At 41.4% G+C, this 23,682-nt stretch overlaps 1 protein-coding gene and 1 pseudogene across 1 annotated transcript in view; one reads left to right on the forward strand and one right to left on the reverse strand.

The window, feature by feature from the left end:
* LOC124594537 (probable G-protein coupled receptor CG31760) overlaps positions 1-23,682 on the forward strand; it is a 1,575,154-nt gene that overhangs the window by 1,508,667 nt on the left and 42,805 nt on the right. The window contains exons 10-11 of the mRNA XM_047132910.1: positions 9,849-10,002; positions 15,622-15,731. Coding sequence (XP_046988866.1) covers positions 9,849-10,002; positions 15,622-15,731 — 264 coding nt within the window. The remainder of the gene's footprint in view (positions 1-9,848; positions 10,003-15,621; positions 15,732-23,682) is intronic.
* Positions 10,465-10,581, reverse strand: LOC124597665 (annotated as a pseudogene).

Genomic DNA, 23,682 nt, shown 5'->3' on the forward strand with positions numbered 1-23,682 from the left:
TGGACGTACTGCGTCACTTGTGCGACGATTCTGATATCACCGATCCCATGAACAGTCTCACACGCGTAGACGAGGTTCTAGACGTCCACGCAGCACAGACGCCCGCCAGGATCGTCATATTGTAAGGGCAACAGTGACAGATCGTGCAGGTACCACAAAACAGGTAAGAGGACTTGTGAGCCCATACGTGTCAACACGGACCGTTGCGAACCAGTTATTAGCATTGGGACTATGGGCACACACAGCTCTAGCCCGTCTTCCACTCACGCCACTGCATTGACGTGCACGGCTAAACTCGTGCCGTCAATCGCTTGGAGGATAGAATGGCTCGTCGTACTCTTCAGTGATGAAAGCAGATCTTACCTACTCGCACGTGATGTTCGCGCGTACGATGTAGGCCTGGTGAGCGCTGTACCGTCAAGTTCAACCATCCAAGACACGCTGGCCCGACACCATGGCTTATGGTCTGGAGTGCGGTATGTTACAACTCTGATTCGCCTTTGTTATTTCTAAAGGAGACACTGAGTAGCGCTCAGTACGTGCAGAATGTTGTTACATCCGTTCTTCTGGTGTTCTTGCAACAGGAAGATGATGTCTTGTTCCAACATGATAACGCTCGCCCGTGAAACTCAACGTGCTCTGCGAGACGTGCAGCAAATTCCCTGGCTAGTACGATCTCCGGACTTGTTGCCAACCGAGCACGATGCGATGAGAAGTGACTCGTGCATCTTGTCTGCTAACAATTCTTAAGACCTACGCGAACAGGTCGAGCAGATCTGGCATAACGTAGTCTAGGACAGTATTCGCCATCTGTATGTTTGACTGGATGCCATAGTCAGCGCCTGCATTGTTGCGCTCGGAGGCTGCATCACGTAGTAACACGGGTATTTAAGCATCGGTCGATACCTGGTACCTCAGAACAGTTTGTGCCACTGATGTGTAACAGTAATTATTTCACGTACTCCATATGCACTGTTGCGGCAGTAAATGTTGAATGAATTGGAAAACTCTAAAAAGGTGTAGATAAATATGAGATGGGATATATGGCGCTGAGAGAAGAATTTGACGGAGCACTCAAAGATCTAAGGGTACGGGAGTAGGCGACGTTCCCCAGAATTACTGAGATCTTTATAAGACCCAGAGACAAGGTTCTTCCACCTGTATGCTGGATATATGAAACAGGCTAAATGCCCTCGATCGTCAAGAAGAATCCAGTAATCCTAATTCCGAAAAGGGGATGGTGTTGATAGTGACAGGTCTGAATATTACCGAATTACCTACCAGTTTAATAGAACACTACAACAAAATAGTGACAGGAATTGTTGGAAATGCTGGTAGAGGCTGACCTAAGCAAAGATCAGTTTGTGTTTAGAAGAAGTGAAGGAGCTCGCGAGGCAATACTGAGTCCGTAATTTACCTTCAAAAAATGGTTCAAATGGCTCTGAGCACTATGGGACTTAACATCTGTGGTCATCAGTCCCCTAGAACTTAGAACTACTTAAACCTAACTAACCTAAGGACATCACACACATCCATGCCCGAGCCAGGATTCGATCCTGCGACCGTAGCGGTAACGCGGTTCCAGACTGTACCGCCTATAACCTCACGGCCACTCCGGCCGGCCCGTAATTTACCTTAGGAGATAGGTTAAAGAAAGGAAAACCTACGTTTATAGCATCTGCAGATCTAGAGGACGCTTTCGACAATACTGACTGGAGAAACACAAACTGGAAAAGGTTATTGACAATTTGCACAGAAATCAGAGTGCATTTAAAAGAGGACATGAAAGGGAAATAGTTATTGAGGGAAATGAAGGTTGTAGCCCATCGCCATTGTTGTTCAATCTATACACTGAGCAAGCTGCGAAGGAAATCAAGGACAAATCTGGAAAGGGAACTGAAATTCAGAGAGAAGAAATAAAAACTATGAGGATTGCTGATGGCATTGTATTTCTGTCATAAACGTTAAAGGATGCGGAGGTTAAACAATAGAATATAGCTGAATTCAGTCACACAGTGATAAGAGAACTACTCAGGAACTCAGATAGCAAAACCAATGATTATCGCCGACGTAGAGAGGACATAAAATGCAGACATGGAAAGACAAATAAAGCATTTCCGAAAAGGAGAAATGTCTTATCATTTATAATAATTTTATAAATGCGAAAGTGACTCTGTATGTTATGTTTCCCAAACCGCTGAACCGATGTCGATGAAGTTTTGTATCCAGAGGAGACAGCTCAAACCCTGAAGAAGATCGTAAGCTATACAAAATAGACCACTTAGAGGGCGAAGCAGGGAATGGAAATTTTTTTGAGATCATTGAACATAAACCATGTTAAAAAATTATTAAATTTGTTGTATAATGTGCACATTGTATAACGTATAGACACTAAAACAGCGCTGTCCACAAACTTGCACTCCTGCAAGAGAAGAAATAAAAACTATGAGGATTGCTGTGCAGCGACTGCGAATGCATGACTTATACTTACCTGAACACATGAGGGCAGGTGACGTGACTGCACCTACGATAGCTTACTTACGCACCATCACTCATCATGACAAAACTACTGATATGCGAATGCAACTCCGAGTAACAGCTAAGACAAGAGGATAATACATGCTTTTGATGTGGGATGCTACCGAAAAATGGTGAAGATTAGGTGGGTAGATCGAATAAGTGTTGAGAAGGCACTGAATCGAACTCAGGAAAAAAAATGGTACAGCACGACTAAAAGAAGGTATCAATTAAAAGAGCGCATCTTGAGATATCAAGAAATAGTTAATTTGGTTGTGGACGGAGGTGTGATGACTAAAAGCTATAGATAAGAGGCCAAGGTTCGTATATAGTGAACAGATTGAAATGGATATTGCAGTAGTAACTGACGATCGCAACAGCAGATCGACTGGATCCTCCCATGTTTTTATTAAGCATGTTAATTGTCAGCGTCAGTCAGTTATTATGTTTAGTGACACTCAGTAATTTGTAAGCGTGGATAAGCACACTACATCGCAAGATAGTGTGTACAGCACGAAGAGGTGGTACCTGACGAGTAGAGAACTTTCGGCCGTCTTGAACTCCGCTACTAATAAAAGGTTGAGGGTGGGTCCATTAACCACACTACCGCATGTCAAGCATTCCCTACGTATTTTTTCCACTCTTTTGTGCATAATTAAAGCTCCCTTGTATGTTTCCAGAAGGAGTAGCGGTGTTTCAGTATAGTAATATTCCAAAGTAGTCTACATTTGTATGTTACCTGATGAACAGTAGAGGCGTGATGTACACCTCCTAACCCACAGCATTATTTTAGAAATGAATCGTTCACTCGTAGATTGTATTTGGAAGGGAAAAGTAATTTTGCGTCTCGAAGCACGTACGAAAAAAAAGAACATCTACGGAAGACAGCTTCTTTATGTTGTTGGGATGACTCAGATATAACAAGATTGATTCGAATTCAAAAACAGAGAATTCCAGTTCTTATTTATTTGCTATGAATTAGGCGGATATATTCTTAATCAGACCACACCTGACTCCACCACTAATCTTGTCAGAAGTGAAAAGTGTATGTATTCGTTTTGTAAAAAAGCAGTAAACTAAATTTTGTGCCAGTGACGTCGAATATAATAAGAAGGAATGTCATATAGGTAGACTGTTCGCCATGTAGCTTCTTTACTTAATATACCATATTACGAAGGGAGCAATTTCACGATACAAACATACATTATAGCATACGCGAAATCTCGACGCAGATACGACATTAAGTTGCGTTTCATCAGTTTGAAATTGATTAACCTTTCTTCCTGTTAATATGCTGTCAAATAAACAACTGTCTTTAATATAAAATCAATAGACCGTTAAGTGCACTGTTTGACTTGTAACGGTATGGGAGTTCAGTATTCTATTAATTTAGGTAGGGGGGGGGGGGCTGAATAAATTTAAAGCGACAATAATTTACAGCAAACACCCTTGCTGAAACATTACGAGATTTGCTGAAGTCGTAGAAGTACTTTAGTTGTACCGTCGAATAAAACACGTCAACTTCAGTGGTTATAAAAATATACTTCCCAATCGGGAACAGCTACCGCAATCAATAGGTAGAAAGTTAAAGCGTTGGCCCTAACAGACAAATATTCATTTATAACCTCCTCCCCCCCCCTCCCCTCCATCTCTACCCACCTTCTCACGCATCGGAAAATTTACTACAGCTCAAGCATAGAATCGACATTCACTGCAGCTAACATAGGAGTATTTCAGGTGTGGAGCACTCATTAATTCATGCTTTATTGTTGTGAATTTTTCACGTCGTTATTACGTGCGAGAACGGCTTCGCGCTCGTATGTCTTTGGTTTCGTTTATGACGGAGTACTGCATGAAGTGAACAGGGATCCATTTACGTAATGAAGTCAGCAAAGAGGTAGCTTTATGTGACGAGGGGAATGGAGAAAAATAATTAACGACAAGACTAACACACGAACGAAAGAGGAGTCTTCACGGTGCGTCAGGTCGGTGTTTTTCCCTGTAACTTACAGCATAATATGTGATGGAACATTTATTTATGTAGGTAAACGTTAGGAATGTTAGTCTTTCTCCAGGAGTTATGAGCGTAGTTTACTTAGTTATTTGCCAGAGAGTTACAGCAAGGACACAACTTTTCAAATGGAACACGTTTTTTTTTTCTGTCTCATGTTGCTGATGTGTTTAAACCAACTCTGTACAAAACCAGGAAATAAATTCGCAGATGCGAATACGGGCAACCTCTAACTGTAGAATGGAAAGACGACATTGAAAATTTGTGCCGGACCGGGATTCGAACCCAGATTTCCCTATTAAAAATTTGTGCTGTCCGTGCACGCTTCACAGCCAGACCCATAATTTTTTTTTAATTGATCTCATTTTGTTCGTTTTTGTTCGTTGTATCTGCTCGGGGCGGACGTCGCAAGACACCCGTTCCAGTTCGTCGTTGATCCATTAATTCAGTTTTTTTTTGTTACAGAGGGCAGCTAACCCTCTGACCGAAAACGCTGAGTGACCGTGCCGGCAAACTTCAATGCGTGACGTCCATGTGTCGTGCACCCGTACACTTATACACTTACCTTAATTCCTTTATGGGGCAGACATTCAGTCAAAAACCGCTAGCCTGATATCGGCGGATGAGTACGATATTCCAGTGGCTTTGTAAGAAGTACCATGTAGTGTTACTTCGCACGTGTATGCATGTCGGAAGGAACATTGCCTTTCACTTCTTACAAACACAAGCACTGCAATATCGTATCTGTACAAATCAGTTAAAGTCAAATTTCTATTAATTTTTGTTGGGGAGCTATAAACTTCCGTTGGGATGAATGCGACATTCGCTATATAACTGGCTGACTTCAGACGAAATTTGTGGTGGCGGAATCTTCATTTAAGTGAAATGAACACGCAGCTCACAGCGCCTTGTAGACGACAAGTCGAGAACATGACAAAGAAGCGGTAATTGAGAAGGGAATGCGACTGGTTTTTGGAGTATACTAGCTATCATTCAGTCTGTACATTGAGAAAGCTGTGAAGGAAACCAAGGAGCAGTTTGAAAGAGATTTAACATTCTGGAAGAAAAATTTAAAAATGTGAGGTCTACCTGTAACAATGGAGTTTTATCAGAGTCGGCAAAGGAGTTGGATGATCAGTTAAAGGCGAGGATGAGTCCTTGGAAAAATGTTATAAGATGATATGTTAGATTTGTTAGCGGTACTTTCAGTCATCATATGAGTAATGCGGAAATGCTCTGTCAACTCAAATGGGAAACCCTGGAGGGAAGAAGACGTTCTTATCGTGAAACACTGTTGAGAAAGTTTAGAGACGCGTCATTTGACTGACAGACCGAAACGACTGTATTACCTCCAATGTACACCTCACGTTAGAACTGCGAAGACAAGATAAGAGAAATCAGGCATCGTACAGAAGCATGTATTCATTGGTAGTCGACCCGTTCCTTATCACCCACTAGTAGGCGTTGCAGCTTCACGTTGGATGGTAGGTGGTAGGAGTTTCGAAAAATATTTTTATTTTGTTTTCATTGCATGTTGCCATAAAATATTTGCTAAGTAATTATTGATATTATATGCCATAGCTTATTGTAAAAGTAATTTATAAATTTCATAAAGTAAATTTACTTCCTTACGTTATAACTCTCCATTACTGTGGAACCCGTGGGCAGTAAGGAAATTTTATTACTGACAGAGATAAAAAACAGTTGCCAGTAGCTATAAAAGGTTGACTATCCATAATGTAGACAGTCGTCTTTTCCCGCTTCATTTACGAGTGGAACAGGAAAGGGAATGAGTAATAGTAGTACAAGATACCATCCACCATGCATCCTATAGTAGCCTACCCAGTATGTATGCTGTTGTAGATATTAACCAATGTAAAACAAGGGTAGTGGAATATTGTCGAGTTAAACTTAGAGACAGTGAGGGATTTGGGATAAGAAACGAGGTAGTAGTTGAGTTCTGCTGTTTGGACAGCAAAATAACTGACGAGAGGAGGTGAAATGCGGATTGACAATAGCAAGAAAAGCATTTCTGAAAAAGAGGAATTTGTTTAACACTGAATTTTTTTATGATTACATGGCATTGTTAGCGTTGTAGGAAACCACCTGAAAATACCCTGAGGGGACAAAAGTCTTGGGATACGGATATGCACACATACAGATGGTGGTAGAACAACTTACACAAGGTAAAAAACCGCAGTGCCTTTCCAGAAATGTCATCTGCATTGAGGTGATCCATGCGAGAGGGTTTCCGACATGATTGTGGCCGCACGATGGGAGTTAATAGACTTCGAATGCGGAATGGTACTTCGAGTTAGACCATTAGGGCATTCCGTTTCGGAAATCGTTACAGAATTCAGTGTTCCGAGATCCATAGTGTCAAGAATGTGTCAAGAATACAAAATTTCAGGCATTACCTCTCACCACTGGCAACGCAGTGGCCGATGGCCTTCACTTAACGACCAAGAGCAGCAGGATTTGCGCAGAGTTGTCAGTGCTAATAGAAAAGTAACACTGCGTGAGATACCGCAGAAGTCAATCTGAGACGTACGACGAATGTATCCGCTAGGACATTGCGGCGAAATTTGACAGTAATGGGCTACGACAGCAGACAACCGCTGCGAGTTCCTTTGCTAACAGCACGACATCGCCTGCAGCACCTCTCCTGGGCTCGTGACCATATCTGTTGGACCCTAGACGACTGGTAAACAGTGGTCTACTCGAATAAGTCCCGGTTTAAGATGGTAAGAGCTGATAGCAGAGTTTGAATGTGACGCAGATCCCACCAAGCCATGGACCAAAATTCCAAAATTGTTAACAAGACACTGTGCAAGCTGTTGGCGGCTCCGTAATGGCGTGCTCTGTGTTCACACGGAATTGACTGGGTCCTCTGGGCCAATTGAACCGATCACTCACTGGAAATGGTGTTTTTGGCTACTTGGAGATATTTGCAGCTTTTCATGGACTTCAAGTTCCCAATGATGGACGAATGGCAATATGCCAAGTCACCGGGCCATAGTTGTTCGCGATTGCTTCGAAGAACTTTCTGGACAGTTAGAGCAAATGATTTGACCACCCACGTCGCGCGACATGAATCCCATTGAACATTTATGGGACATAATCGACAGGTCAGTTCGTGCACAAAGTCCTGAAACTGCCACACTTTCGCAATTATGGACCGCTGTGGAGACAGCATGGCTCAATATTCCTGCAGTGACTTCCAAGGACTTGTTGTTAGGTCCATGTCACATCGAGAGCTGCTGCAATTCGTCGGGGAAAAGGTGGTCCAGCACGATGATAGGAGGTATCCTATGACTTTGGTCACCTCCGTGTACTCTGTATGTATTCGCGCCATGGTAAGAAAAATCTGCCATATTAAAGGGCGTATTACATTCCCTACTTTCAAGAAAGCAAATCATTGAGTGCATATTGCACAAGTAGTAACAGTTTGTATGGTGGCGTGGTCTCCTGACCTTCATTTCTTACATATTCCGTCCTCACAATCGTATTCTGCACATCAAGATGCTTCATTCGAATCCAAACTCGATAAGGTAGAGTCAATTTTGTGTGAATTCATGTAAGCAATATGCAGATCTAATAAGTAAATCGCAAGTGCGCACCAAGGTTGAAAAAGTCGAGGCTGGCGTACACAACATGACGACCACAGGAGTTTTCGTTCTAAAGAGGCAATCAGCCTGCTGGGAGGCCCATCCCTTCAGAGGGGTGAGTCAACATACCTACTTCGGCTGAAGCGATCGCCCAGAGAGAGGACAGCTTTTGCCGGAGCGAAGGGATAACGACCCTCGTGTTCGACTTAAAAGCAAATTCCGCTACATTGACGCATTTTTTGATGGACCCACTGCGTAGTTACGGAGTTCTCACAGGAGGACAGTATATGCCTAATGGAGATGCTACATATTTCCGCATTGGTCGACTTAAACGAAATGTCATTCTCTCGTTTAAAAGAGCAATGCTGATTGGCGGAATATTTCTGACGCAAAGAGCCAGAGGAGTGAGGGAAGACAGTGAATGATATACCCATGCAACTTTTCCAGAAAAAGGAGCCTTTCCGTTGTCACTCTTGGAGCAGGAACACGTAACGAGAGCGAGTGAGCTCATACGTGTAGGCAAAGAGAGAGGAACATAGTCTCTCCTCAGTACTTCACTGGGAGAGCACCTCTGTCATTAGCGAATTGGAGTGGTACTCTATATTGAGTCACTCGCGATTAAGCATTGTTCACTGTGTTGGCCGCCACACTTATTGTGCAGTGTGAACACGGACAGACTACTAGTTAAACGCCTGCGAGCGAGTATTGAGTGGTATCGCGGTGGACTGGTTTATCTAACCAGTGTACCACACCAATAGTTAGACTAGGGGCAGATAGGAGTTCTTGACTTCATCAAGGCATAGGGAGAGTTTGATTGGCGTAGGTCAATCCAGATAGAAAGAGATAATTGTGTTATTTGTCAGCAGCGAGAGACGCAGGCAGCATTCGTTACAGCTCACAGTATTGTGTGCTACAGTGTATGCGAGCCCCATCTGTCCTCCATAACAGTACACTCCCATTATATTTTCACTCAACAGCCTTGACTGTACCTAGAAAAGTTATTCAAGTTGTGTAGGCACGGCTCTCAGCCACTCTGCCGAGTAAATAACATTCTTAAAGGAAAGGGAGAAAAGAACCTTTCCATACTTTTTAAAATAATAGTATTCCTATCCATAAGAGTCAATACACCCAGAAATTTATTAATTTTTAAGAAAAAGTTTCACTTGATTTCTCAGAACGTTTTGCAATAAATAATATTTTTCCTTCCTCTAATGTTTTTCTTACACTAACTAGCAATACTCCAGTACCCAAGTATTCCACTAGTTACGTAAGAAAAAAGAATATTTTTATGTCGTTTCGTTACAGCGGACGACCTCAGAAGACATTTGTTGCTGAATGTTTCTCAAGCAGTTCTTGTTGGTAAATTAGGAGTGTCTGTCTGACTTCTGTAGTAGTGTGAGGTGGAAATTGTTTCTTGCAGGAGCCAAAGGGTACTTGTTGGACCAATCCATTGCACAACTTGACAAAATAAAACACACACACTCACAACTTAATCCTTGGTTTTATAGGCGAGGTATCCAAAATACAATTGACATTAAGTTTTCATGACAGAAAAGTGAGTTAATAATCTAAATGTAGTACTGTTTCAACTTCACGTATGAGAAGGTCATGTACTCGTAGGCAGCTGTCTTCAGCGGTTGCATTTAATGCAATTGCTTGGCACAAGCTGGAATAGACTATGAGTAGTAAGCATTCTCGCTATTATGTTCCAGGCTGACGCTGCTGTCGTTTTCGGTGCTGTGCGCACTGTGCACCCTGGGGCTGGTCTGTTACGTCTACCAGCACAGAAGGCTCAAGGTGTTCAAGGTGGCGAGCCCCATTTTCCTGGGCATCACGCTACTCGGATGTTCCATTATGTATCTCGAGGTAAAGTACTAATGTCACGCCCTGTGACAGTATGCAACAACGTTTTTTGTGTACATAAACTCAGAAAAGCTTAAACTAGGTGCCTTTTGTTATTTTACAATGAAAAGTGGAGCTTGGCGTCACGTACTAACCATTCAAACCGGTATGAACAACATCTGTTTCATTGACGTAACAAATAAAGCATCTTGCAACAAATGTATAGTGAAAGAGCATTAAAAGATATACATACCGCTTTCAAAGAGCGTAGGCTTCAATGAATAAGCACTCCGTCTTCAGGCCACGAGTGGCCTACCGGGACCATCCGACCGCCGTGTCATCCTCAGGGGAGGATGCGGATAGGAGGGCCGTGGGGTCGGCACATCGCTCTCCCGGCCGTTATGATGGTATTCTTGACCGAAGCCGCTACTATTCGGTCGAGTAGCTCCTCAATTGGCATCACGAGGCTGAGTGCACCCCGAAAAATGGCAACAGCGTATGGCACCTAGATGGTCACCCATCCAAGTACTGGCCACGCCCAACAGCGCTTAACGTCGGTGATCTTACGGGAACCGGTGTATCCACTGCGGCAAGGCCATTGCCAAGCTACAATGAATAGCGGATGAAATTGAAAAGGAAATTCCTACTTTCTCAGTACTGCCGAGAAAGACATACTTCCGACCCTTCAAAGACAAATGATGTTGAAAATTATGATGTTCACTTAACACCAATTGATAACTTCTTGCACGGTGGAAATACTTTTCTAGTTGGAATATAGTGGTAGCCTGCATTACTTGCGTCGGACAATATCTACTTGGAATCAGTAATTATCGTCGCTCATTCTAAAATAATATCTAACACATCACCTGCAATATTTGAAGAATGTATAAAACTTCTTTAGAAGTCTGATTACTTTATAAATAAGTTAATATGTTTTAAATTTGACGTTAAGCATTAAAATCTTTATGGTAGAATAGGAAAAACCCTACTTATGCTGATTTTATTGATTTCGGATTATTCACTCGTAGAATAAAATTTAGTAAGCGATAAAGAGTTTTTCTTTCATTATTTTGTGGCCTGTAAGCTTAAGAATGATTATAAATTTTGTTTAAAGTTTGTTGGAGTTAATTAAGTACTCTCATTATCAAACAATGCATAAGTATAATCTGGATAATTTGTGCTCTATTTTCGGAAAAGATAATTTTTCACTCAATTCAGTGTTTATGACGTCATATCTACTGAACTATGAGTCGTACAATGATATAATTTTGCAATTACATTCAGTGGAATATGTGGATACTGTCTGTAAAATGTTTTGCGAATAGAGTTAGAAGTGAAGAAAAGTAAATTGAAACATCATGCGTGATACTATATTTTTACTCCATGGACAGCAAAATTATTATGAGCAACAATCTTTTTTTTCCTTTCTTTCTTTTCTAGGTTGTGACAAGAAAACGAAAAAAATTTGAGACGGTTTTTATGTATAGAGTTTGTAGTAAGTCGCTAAGTGCTCTGATTCTCAAACACGTGATGAATACAGTCTTGGTAATTTGGGCGCTGTGAGTTACCATGCCTCAAGATATACACCTAGTTTCTATCTGTAATGTATGACTCTGTGTTAAACCTTTAAACTAAAATCACTAGTTGCTTCTGACGTTTCGATTATGACGGCATTTTAGACTTTAAATTCGCTCAATACCGAACATCAGATTTTGTTGCTCCTGGAAGCCGCTACATAGGCAACCTGCAACTGACAATAGAATGGTCCAATCTGACATGATAAGACAGGCCCTGAAATATTTTATACAGGAAGAATACACCGAAAGAAAGATCCTGGCAAACTTTTATCTGCTAAGACACACTGCAAGTATTATAAGAAAAAAAGTTGAAAGCTGCCAAATTCGTAGCCCTCCAGCGGATGGAGAAGGTACATTCCCTACAGGAGCTGTAGCGGACGGCGTATGCACAACATGGTTCAAATGGCTCTGAGCACTATGGGACTTAACATCTAGGGTCATCAGTCCCCTAGAACTTAGAACTACTTAAACCTAACTAACCTAAGGACAGCACACAACACCCAGCCATCACGAGGCAGAGAAAATCCCTGACCCGTGCGTGGGAAGCGAGAACGCTACCGCACGACCACGAGATGCGGGCTGCACAACATGGCAGGCGTATATCACTGGTTAACGACGTATTGGTGAACATGTAGCTCGACTCGGCACGATGGTAATTTTCGAAACAAATTTCACTTTTCGTTGATTGTTTCTCTGAAACAAATGTACACCGTTGCTGATCGCCCGAATTCGCAACTCGTTTAATATCCATAGTGATTACCAGTTGCTATTGTGTTAGCAAAACTTAATAACGGAGATAAAACTGGATTAATATTCATTGTGTTTAACACTTAACGTTAAGCGGTGTTCAAACTCGGTTCCACTTCGTAAAATCTGACTGTAAACTGTATAAATTGAAGAAAGACTTACACGAAGTAATAAACATGCAGAAAAATTAAACTCGCAAAAATATGAAAGCAAAAGTATCCGAAACATCTGCTGTACAGGGTGGCCATAAAGTACCATTCCCCCGTTAATAACCAACATAAACTCTTAAACCTGAATAAATAACACGAACAACAATTCCTTAGAAGATTTTTTTTGATATGTGAAATATGTAGAGCTGTTAGTGAGAGGGAATGGAGCACTATCGCTGGAGATCTACTAGACTAGGCCCTCCGAAACTGACTGAGATAAACACTGCTGATTTCAATAATATTTTGCATCAAGGTGGACTCAATTTGTGATATTACTGTTTTTACTGCTGATTTCAAGTCTTCTTAGAACTGGTTAAGCAAATTTTTAAAAAACCATGCAGCATAGCAAGTCGCAAAACAACGAAATTTACTTCAAGTAAAAGTGTAGAGGAGGTGCATTTAATTCCTAGATAGCGTGAAGACGAGGCTTGCTTTTATCTCCACATCAGCTGTGTCTAACGCCGATCGGTCAGGTTTCGTGAAAGAACTGCAAGCAAACTGCACTTTATCATTTCGAAGCGAAAAAGGATAGAATTTGCTCCTCAATGGATTAATGCTATGACACATCCGTATAGAACAAGTAAGAGTGAATTACTATTTCCACAGCATTGTATCTTTCTTCACTGACTTCAAGGCATATTGAGATCAAAAATTAAGAAAGGGTGTTTAGCGACAAAAATCTTGTAAGTCGACCTATCAAAATCTGGAAAATAACAAAGAACAATTTTTAACATTTGTAACGGTTTCTAACCAGTTGAAGAAATTAATTCATTCAGCCGCATTGTAGTATCCTGTGTGCTGATTATTAGCGCCAAAAAACAGTAACACATTGGTCAGGTGATGTTAGGTATCTAGTGTTGTCTTCTGTTCCACCTAGTATAAAGGCTTGATCACGAATACAAGCGAACAGTTGTGAAGACTGACGAATTATCTGTGAATGCACATTCACTTACGTTCGATTTCATTCGCTCCAGTGCAAAGAGAACTTATATGGTCCGGGTTCGACTCACAGTTGGTCATAGGGTTTCTGTAAGTCACTTTTCACTCGTCCTAACTCTGCCAATGTTATTAATGTAACAAATGCCGAGTTTCACCGTAGTTCGGAGTCCATGTTAAGCAGCAGATCCCGTTATAGCTGGCTGGATTAATCATTCAGATGCTGCAGGAGGCGAAGGCAAACCGCCTCCAATAGTATCTTCCTCAGAAAAACGCTGGGGTTTTAAACCAATCTTTGGGTTCATGACAACTTTACCTTCAGCGTTTTTGCAGAAAAAGATTGTTCCGAAAGCCATGTTATTCCGATGTAGAAGTAGTACAAAATCTGATGAAATTGACGATTAAGTTTCCAAAATGCGACAAATTCTAAAATATTTTATTTCCAAAATTTATCTTAGTCAAGCATGTGAACTGCTAATCATTTCTTTACTGATCGTAGTTATTGTTATATTTCGAAATCAAGGAATCCACCGCATGAAATTCGAATAGTTTGCAATGAAAAATTTATGTCGCTGAAGCTGTGATACACACTGACGACATGCAGGTCTCTCTATTGACTACTCGTTAAGCTAAAAATAGATTCTCGACATCCATGACCAACTATAAGACATTTGAAATGAAATACGTTAATCATTCACCCTTTACTAGCATACGAACAAACGAACAAAAAGATAATATACTACTTATTGTGATTTTTTTCATATTTCCCATGTCACTGAAGTGCAGAAAGAAAATCATTTGGCAAGTGTCAGTGCTACCTGCTCATTAATAAAAATACACTGAGTCACAATATCCCGACGAAACTGCAACAGCCGTGGCCTTTCGGTCGCCTGACTTAGAAGCATTATCTGTGGTGACTTCTCAGTGACACATACATTTCTCTTGTTGCCATATTAAATTTTGTTCCCAAAACACAGCGAAGTTTATACAGCTTCTGACTCGTTTGATGCGGATTCCTCTCCTGTCTAACCTCTTCATCACAGATTAGCACTTGCAACCCACGTCCTCAATTATTTGCTGGATGTTTCACCTCACTGACATGTTAACGCAGTTGCAGTTGTGACGGAGTCCTGAAAGAGTCTGTTATTAAAAAAAGATGATGAGAACAAGACTGATTAGTAGCTTGTGAGCAAGCTCATTGTTGGTATAAAAATAAATGTGTAATTTCTTTACTTATTTAACTATCGCTGGCACTTATAAAATCAAATTAGTAAGAAATAGGCAAAAATAGAAACAAGGACCTGTAGAAACCTATGGATAACACCTGCGATATTAAATTTAATTGATGAAAAAAATAGATATAAAAATTCAGCAAAAGAAGCAAGCAAAAGGAAATACAGACATCTGAAATATCTGTTTGACAGTAAGTGGAAAAGAGCAAAGAAGGAATGGACAGAGATAAAAGGTAAAGTTGTAGAAGGACACGCGTCTGTGAGAAAGATATACCCTGTCTTTAAGAAAGTTAAAGAGAATTTTAGAAAAAGGAGAAGCAATTGTTTGAGTATTGAAAGCTTGAGTTGCAAAGCCAGTGGTAATAAAAAAAGGGAAATCAGAAAGGTGGAAGAAATATAAAGTATTAGTAATACAACGAAGGCGAACTTGTACAGAACGTTACAGAAAGGGAAGAAGTTGATGAAGATGAGGTTGAAGATATGAAACTGTGCCAAAAGTTTTTACAGAGCACTGAAAGACCTAAGTCTTAATAAGGTATCTGGAGCAGACATTTCCACAAAACGACTGAGAACCTTCGGAGAACATACCATGGCAAAACTATTCCCCTTAGTGTCCAAGATGTATGAGACAGGTGTAACACCCACTACAGATAGCCCCCAGAGAAATAAATAAATTTACAGGTAACATTAATATACTGGTACATAGGTAAAAAGCAAACGTTTTAAACCTGTTATATAACTTAAAATAAATAACAATACTGTCTTCGAAGAATGTAACCTAACAGAGGGGCGAGCCATTACAACATACTAAGAGTTCTGCGTTTTCACTATACAGAATATTCAGTGAAACCTTACATGGTGTAAGCAATACTGAATAAATAGGCATTTCTTCTCGAGTTTTCCGTTACTGTTAATATCTTTACATCAGTATGATGATTGCAGATGGCCGCCATTTTCCCTGTGCTGGATATGTACTCCTGCATCGCTACGAAATGGAGTCGGCACCTTGGTTTCTGCATAACGTACACGGCTCTCCTGATGAAGACGTGGAGGTAAGATTGCACAACGATCGACTTTAATCATTACTTTCTTCACAGCATAAGAAAACATTAGTTGGTTAGACTCTCCTGGCCTCAGCTGAAGTGTGAAAGTTTCGCCACATCCCTCCCCCCACGTCCTCCTCTTCAGATCCACCGCCAAATGTAACTTTTGATGAAGCCATTGACATAAATGTAAAATTGGTTTTAGCATGTAATCTGACTCTTTCTTGATTATATATAGTCTTTTTTATGTTTAAATAGTTATTCACAGTATTTTCTAAAATATGGATTGTATATTGGTAGCGTGTCTTAGAGTACACGTAGTTCGCTTGCCTTATTGGTTAAATTACTAAGTGAGAGATAGAGTACAATATTTTGAAGAATACACAGACTCAAAATTTATAAATAGATCTCATCCGCGGAAAGAAGCTGCACTCAACTTCTTCGATCTTGTGGATAATGTGATTGACAAGCGAGTCTTACCTATCTCTCATAGCATAATTATGTTGTTTACTATATCTGGATTTTGTGGCACTAACCTGGACACAAGATTTTACTTCCCAGTACTTGAAATTTTAATGACATGACCTCGTGAAGAGAACACTACTTTGTTTCATTTAGTATACAAGCTGCGGACATGTGCGTAGGAGATTTAGGAGTTTCAAATTTATCTCCTGCTGAACAGTTTCTCGTTCCTGTGTTGCCATTGCTACAGTGCCTCCACAATTCGTCTTTCATTTTGTAAAAATATTCCAGTATAGGCACAGAAATATATAAAAACACACATACCTCTCGAAACTTGTAACTGGGTACAATGCACCAACTGTTTTTCCTCCTCTGTCTGATGTTAGGGGCAGTTTCTAATATTCCTACAACAGTAATTTTATAGTAGAAAATGTTTTTTCATCCTCTCCCCTCATACGTTTTTTTATGTATACAGCTCAACAATATAAGAACAATTGTGTGTCATTTAGCGGAAGTATTACGGCGACATCTCATTAATACTGAAAGGAACAAAACGATCCCTCATCTGACATCACCTTCAGTATTAGGCGTATATTTTTGTGTAGCATACAGACAGTATTTTAACTCCTATTCAAACGAATGTGCCTTCCGATTCCGATCAAGATCAGCCCCACCGTGTACCGATACCTATAAGCTGTATCACTGATACTGACTTATGTACTAAGAACCACACTTCAGTTTTCACACAATTTGTTATGTAATTTTTATTTCAGAAATGAGTATTTCACCAGGGAACCAGCTGCTTTTGATACTCAGATTTTGTCTTTAAACAGATTTCCTTCTGTCTGTTGAAGAATTGGACTGGTATTGACAAGTGGACAGTCAAAAGGATAACTAACAAGTTTTTTATTAGGTAATTTTCTTGTCTGGCTGTCTGTGCGGTACACAGTTATTTTGCAGTTGCTTTTAAATTAAGTTTCCGAAGACCTGGAGACTTAAAACGTTGAAGATAACCCCCAATTGGATGACATCGCTATATTAACTCGCATTTCTGTCTGATGTTTGGCGGAGAGTACTTTGTGTACCACTGATATTTCTGCCTTTTCCTGTTCCACTCGCGAATGGTTCGTGGTAAGAGCGATTATTGATAAGCGCCTGTGTGAGCCCAAGTCTCTCAAATTTTTACCTTCACCGACTTTCCACGAGATGTACGTAGGAGGAAGCAATACATTGGTTTACTCCGGTGAAGAGAAACAGAAACCTGAAATTTACCTCATGACTCTGTTGTAATCTCATGAAAATGTTTGAAATAATTTTAAAACTTCACACACACTCAATATTAAAAAGGAGAAAATAATTATTTAAATAAATTTTTTTAATATAATGTGTTTTTAAAATAGACTAAAAATACAAAATAATTTCTCTTAGTCCCATATAGATTCCTAACAGGTAGCCCCGAAAATTTGTGCACGTGGATTTTTAATAGCTATGACAATACTTGCAAGATTTAAAGCGCAAGCAATAGATAGTGATAGGAGAGTGAAGAGAAGTTGCCGCTGAAAAAAATCACAAAAGAGTTCATATCATTTGCAGTGCAATAAAATTGTTAGTGACTTTGTTGAACTATTCAAGCACCAACTATCTATTGCATGTGCGCCTCCTTCTAGCATTGTGATAGCTATTAAAACTTCAGAAGCACAAATTTCAGGATTATCTCTACGGGTTAGAAATCTGTATGTGGCTAGGAGATATTTCATCCTTTTCAATCCGTTTTAAAAACAAGTTATATTAAACAGTTTCCATTTAAGTAATTGTTTTTAGTCTCGGAGTGCTCTGTCCCTTGCCTCTGCATATATCAAGTTTCCAAGCGCACAGGGAAAAAAAGATTTGCAAGACCGCCAGGTGTTTCCACAAAAGAGCTTCTTTTCCACCAGTATGAAGTACCATACATTGCTCCTTATAAAAATGAAGACGGAGAGTGTGCGAAATTGTAATCTGGTCTGCAGTTTGTACAGTGTTATGCATTTCATGTCGTGTACACCACTCGATTTGTGGCGCAGTTCAATAATTTTCATGCACTTCGATTCTGGACTGACATTGTCAGACGGACAGCAAAACTATATACACGATAATATACAACTGAGCTGTCCACCTGACGTATATCCTAAACCGTTTAAGGTATCGAAATTCTGTTTTTACGCAAGTGAGCTGTGGAAATGCCCTCACTAGGTAATGTACAGCCTCTTTTCACATTAATGTGAACATTACTATTCGACGTCATTGTGCAATAAGCACTCATGGGCGACAGATGGCAGCAGTCGCAGTAGAATACGGTATATGAAGCGCATTGTAATGCCAAAACAGACCCCTCCCAGATGATGAACTTTGCCGTGACATCTACCCTTCCTTCCAACTATAACCTGGCCTTGTTCCCCCCCCCCTCCCCAGGGTCCCCTTTTTCCTCTGCCCTCCTTCTGCCAGTGCGGATTTTCCTCCTACCCCCCCTCCCCTCAGACCCAGCACCCATCCTTGCCTCTTTCCTTCCCATATCTCTCGCTACCTGCCCTCTTCAGCGCGCCCCCCGCCCATCTGCCCCCCCCCCTCTCTGCCCCTCCCTCCCACCCACCCCCCCTCCCGCCCCTTCTTCCGGTATCCCTCATCTCCTTGCGCCTGGCAGATCCTCCATTTTGATCATCGTCAGTGTGCCACATCAGTGTTGTGTTTAGTGCTGTTTCTCCTGTGCGCCAAGAGGTGTGATTTTAATTGTGTACTTCCTTTAGGTTCGCCGTCAGTGTTTGTTACGTGCTACGCCATCCGTCGATACTTTTATGCTCCAGTCATACTGTGCCATGTGTTCTTTTGATTGTCCCAGTGTGTGGTTTTTTATGCGCGCTACTTTTTTGCGGTTTTTATCTCCATTTTACAGTCGCCCATTTTTTTTTGTCTATTACCTTCCATGATGTTCCCCCTTGTTTATATCTATGTTCACCATATTTTCTCCTTTGTATATTTTTAAATGTCTTCTATTATTTTTTCTATGTCTTTTGGCTGAAGAGCAGTGCATATGCTGCTGCCAGCACGCCCCAATGGGGAATTGAAATACAATAAAGGAAAAAAAAGACAAAACAGAGCTGTTTATCTGGCGTCCGATCGTTGGCTTTCGGGCCAACCGTGGAACCATTTTCGAAACTTCTCAGTTTGTAAAACTATCGCGTGTCGCCGTGATTTAAGTATACCATGCATGGCAACATGGCGCTAACGAAAACGGGTGACGTGACAACTGTGGTGCACCATGGGCCATAGACGACATCAGTAAACGACGGCTGTGCAGATGTCGTCTGGAAAATATTTTCGTTGTATTCCCTGGGTGATGTCATCATCCTCGAAGGCGCAGTGGATCAACCTAAGTATATATCTATCCCTGGAGATCATGTCTACCCGTACATGCAGATTGTTTATCCTTGGCATTGCCAGCAGGACAGTACAAAGTGTCACAAAGCTCACAGTGTACCGTGCGCGGATTGGAGAGCAGCGGGATGAGTTTACCGTACTCCCGTGTCCCCTTGTCACCAAATTTCCCAAATTTAAACCCAATCGAGACTCTGTGGGACCACCTCGATCGTGCTGTTCGTGTCATGGCTCCTAAGCCGAGAAACCTGGCGCACTGGCGACGGCACTGGAGTCTGCATGGCTTCACACCCTGGCCGTATCTTCCAGAACCTCACTAAATCTCTCCCTGTACGTCCACGCTGCAAAACATAGTTTTCAAGCTTTTTACTCGTGGTCACGTTAATGTGACTGGACCATGTATATTAATTACACTTCACTCTTCCAGATGGACTAGTAATTTCTGCAGCTACTATTGTAGTTCTAAAAGAGGCGAATTTACGTCGTTTCACTCTTCAACGTTCGATCAGAAGTTTCGGAGAAATTACAATACTTGGGATTTATCTGTTTTTAACATGAAACGAATTGCTGTATTATGCAGAAGCTCGTGTTGTCATCCGCAACCGTGCTGCAGTCTGTTGGATCACTCCAACCTGACGCAGCTAAGGGTGTCTAGCTACAAAAATGGAATACAGGAGAAAAGATTAACTGGATACTACTAATCACACTTGACTGCATGTTGTTGGACCGACACATTAACTGAAAGGCAAAGGATATGGCGTCTAAGGATAATTCACCAGTTAACTTTGGTAACAGTTCTGTTCTTGTTTCTGTAAGAACATTGGAAGAAAGATCCGCTTCAAAAATTGAATGCATTTGTAAAACATGACATTAAGAGATAAAGACTATTACATAATAACTTCATGCCGTGTACTTAATGTCAAAACACACACTTACATTGCAAAATTGCATCAACAACAATAACAGAAAATAAATTATGAAAGAATATGGTCACAAAAGTTTCCTTAAAATTCCATTTAAATCACCAGGAGCTCAAAATACTCACCGCCCACGGAAACAGACGTTTTAAATCGCTGGTGCAATGATGTCTGAACAGGCTCAAAATTTTTTTTTCGATACAGTTGCGTATGCTGCAGCTATGCATTGTTTCAAACCATCTTTGGTCGTCGGAACTTGTGAACATACTCCATCTTTGAGTTTATCCTAGAGTGAACGTGCAGGGCAACAGATAACGCCTTCACGTCCTACACAGTGACCAGGAAAAAGCTGGGTGAGCGCTTACCTAGCCACAAGGGAGTGGTGAACCGGTCAGCTGCAGAGCCTGTTCCACGCATGTCTACGTTTCTCAAATGATACTTTCTCTAGGAGAGTCGGTAACATATCGATAAGAAATTGTCCGAATCTTTTACCCTTTTAAGGTTTCTTCAATGAAGGAAAGGCCAATCACAATGTATGCAATAATCCCACGCCAAAAGTTCACACTCCACTGCCTGCTTTAACCAGTGTAGATTCTCAGTGGAGGTCAGAACCGTGACGCTAAGCGCTTCAACAACGCAGTTTTCTTAACAGTAGGCGAGGAAAACCTTTCAGACACACCGTCGATAAGTATCAACATGAAAAGGCCTCAGGAAACGGCATAAACGCTGTCAATGAAACGATTACTTTCCTCGAGACTTTGATTCCCACATATTTCGCGGTCGAATAAGATAGTTTGCAGTTCGATGAGTAACAGGAAGTCGTTCTTGACAACCTTTGGTACAAGTGACATCTCCTTGAGCTTAAACCATTCTCTAAGGATCACGCCTTTCGAGTGCAATGCGACCGCAGTTTTTCGTCTGGTGTACAGCGTAGAACCACTAAGGACCGGTCAAAACTATTCGACGAAATTTGAACATGATCTGAAGCGGCAAGGAGTCTGTCTTCTTTTTCATTGCTCCTGTTTCACTCCCTCCACTGGCTTCATTACAGAGGGGAGCGACATTGACACATGCGTGAATGCAATGGCAAAGGGTCTCTCTAAGGCCACCCAGTTTGGCAGTGCCCTCCGTGGGACCCCTGCATATTTACTGAGAAATTGAAAAATGTGACTATATCGATAAAACCTAGTATGTACCCTGAGGTACCTGCAGGTAGGCAACTGCTTGGCACGCCCACTTTGTGGGTTTCCTCTGTAAAGCTGCAGGCCGGCCGAGTGGCCGTGCGGTTAAAGGCGCTGCAGAATGGAACCGCAAGACCGCTACGGTCGCAGGTTCGAATCCTGCCTCGGGCATGGATGTTTGTGATGTCCTTAGGTTAGTTAGATTTAACTAGTTCTAAGTTCTAGGGGACTAATGACCTCAGCAGTTGAGTCCCATAGTGCTCAGAGCCATTTGAACCATTTTTTTTGTAAAGCTGCATTTTTAAAATTCTCAATAAACGGGAACCTATGTCGTTGTATCCACGCATGTGTCAATGTCATACCTCTCCATGATCATGCTGCAGTGGAGTGTGAATCGGGAGCATTGAAAAAGAAGACGGACCCTTTGCTGTTTCACGTCACGCTCAAATTTCGTCAAATGGTTTTTAACGGTCCCTAACGGCTCTGCACTGTAAACTTGAGCAAAAATTGCTGTTGCAGTACACTCCAAAGAGGTGGGAGGTGGCTTGCTAGGCCACAATATCCTTAGAGAAGGGTTGAAGCATCATGGAGGTGTCGCCAGTATCAAAGCTTGTCAAGAATGTCTTCTTGTTGCCAATCGCACTGCAGACTGCCGTTTTCAACTGTGGAATGCGTGGGAATCAATGTCCCAAGGAAACGGATGGTTTCATTGGTGCCATTTATGACATTAACTGAGGCCTTTTCGTGTTGATTCTGAGCAGTGGTTGGGTGAAATTTTTTCCTTGAACACTCATAAGAAAAACGCATGATTTCAACGCTAGGCGTTGCGGTTCTGACTTCCATCGCAGAAGTGTCAAGTAATGGATGAAATGGATAATAGGGGCTGTGATGACTTTCCCATAGTGTGATACGTCCGCTGTGACGTTGGGCACAATTTTGGTGCTAATGCGACATCAGTAACCCACTTTATACGTTACATGAACTTCTGAGTTCTGGTCTTTTTTCTCGCGTGCGTCGACACCTTGCTGTTTGAAGCGCCGAAGAGCCGAAGGGTGACGCTCCAGGTCACCACGCTTTTGCGTCATTACAGACGAAGGTTGTAGGAACCTTCGATCGAAATTTCACAACAGAAGACAATTACGAGGTTTCGAAAAAGTGATCCTTATTTCTGTTGCGGGTTGTAGTTTCTCTTGGTTGTAAGGACATTTTTTATTTTTCAAACTAACCAACACTCGACAACGCCAATGACACAGACAGAATGAAATCTAAGTTTCCTCTGTGTCCCTTTTATATTGGTATCGCGGTGGTGTAATATGCTGTTTCTCCATATCCAATTTGACGTTTTTGCCTATTTGATTATGAAAGCACGAACTGCCGCATAAGACATCAGTCGATTTCACGCCCTTTCAGGCCCTATGAGGCGAAGCGGCTGTAAGGATACTGACCGCTGTTTCCTGGTTAACGTGGTTTTAACACGTCCGTTTTTCAACTGGTAAATCTTATCCATGACGCCCTGGTTGTTGCAGGTAACGGCATTGTATTTTGAGAAAGTTAAGTCCCCTTCCTTCCCACACTATTGGATTAATGTTTCACTGAGGATGTCATCTGATGTCATAAAACCGGTCGTTTTCCTGTAAACAGAGTGGAAGCGCTTTATTTTCCAAACAAAGATGTCTTCAATTGCGTTTCCCACAACATAAAACTATTTGTCCGGTGCCACAAACACGGTATCTTATGGCACGAGCCGAAGTCCTACAATATAGGCGACGAAAAGCACTTTTTATTTAATAGCTGGACGACTTATATTCAGAGTGCGGTAAAAGCTCTGATTACAACAAGAATGCGAGAAAAAGACGTATTACGTTCATATCCAGGAAAGTTAAGTCTGTCGCTACACAATTAAGTGTGCTAATATTTTGCGTAGTTTATGTGGTAAAAAGTTAACCAGTTAATTTGCCGCAAAAGACACGCACATGCATCAGAGAAAGGTGT

Source organism: Schistocerca americana, chromosome 2 (assembly GCF_021461395.2).
Source record: "Schistocerca americana isolate TAMUIC-IGC-003095 chromosome 2, iqSchAmer2.1, whole genome shotgun sequence".
Lineage (NCBI taxonomy): Eukaryota > Metazoa > Arthropoda > Insecta > Orthoptera > Acrididae > Schistocerca > Schistocerca americana.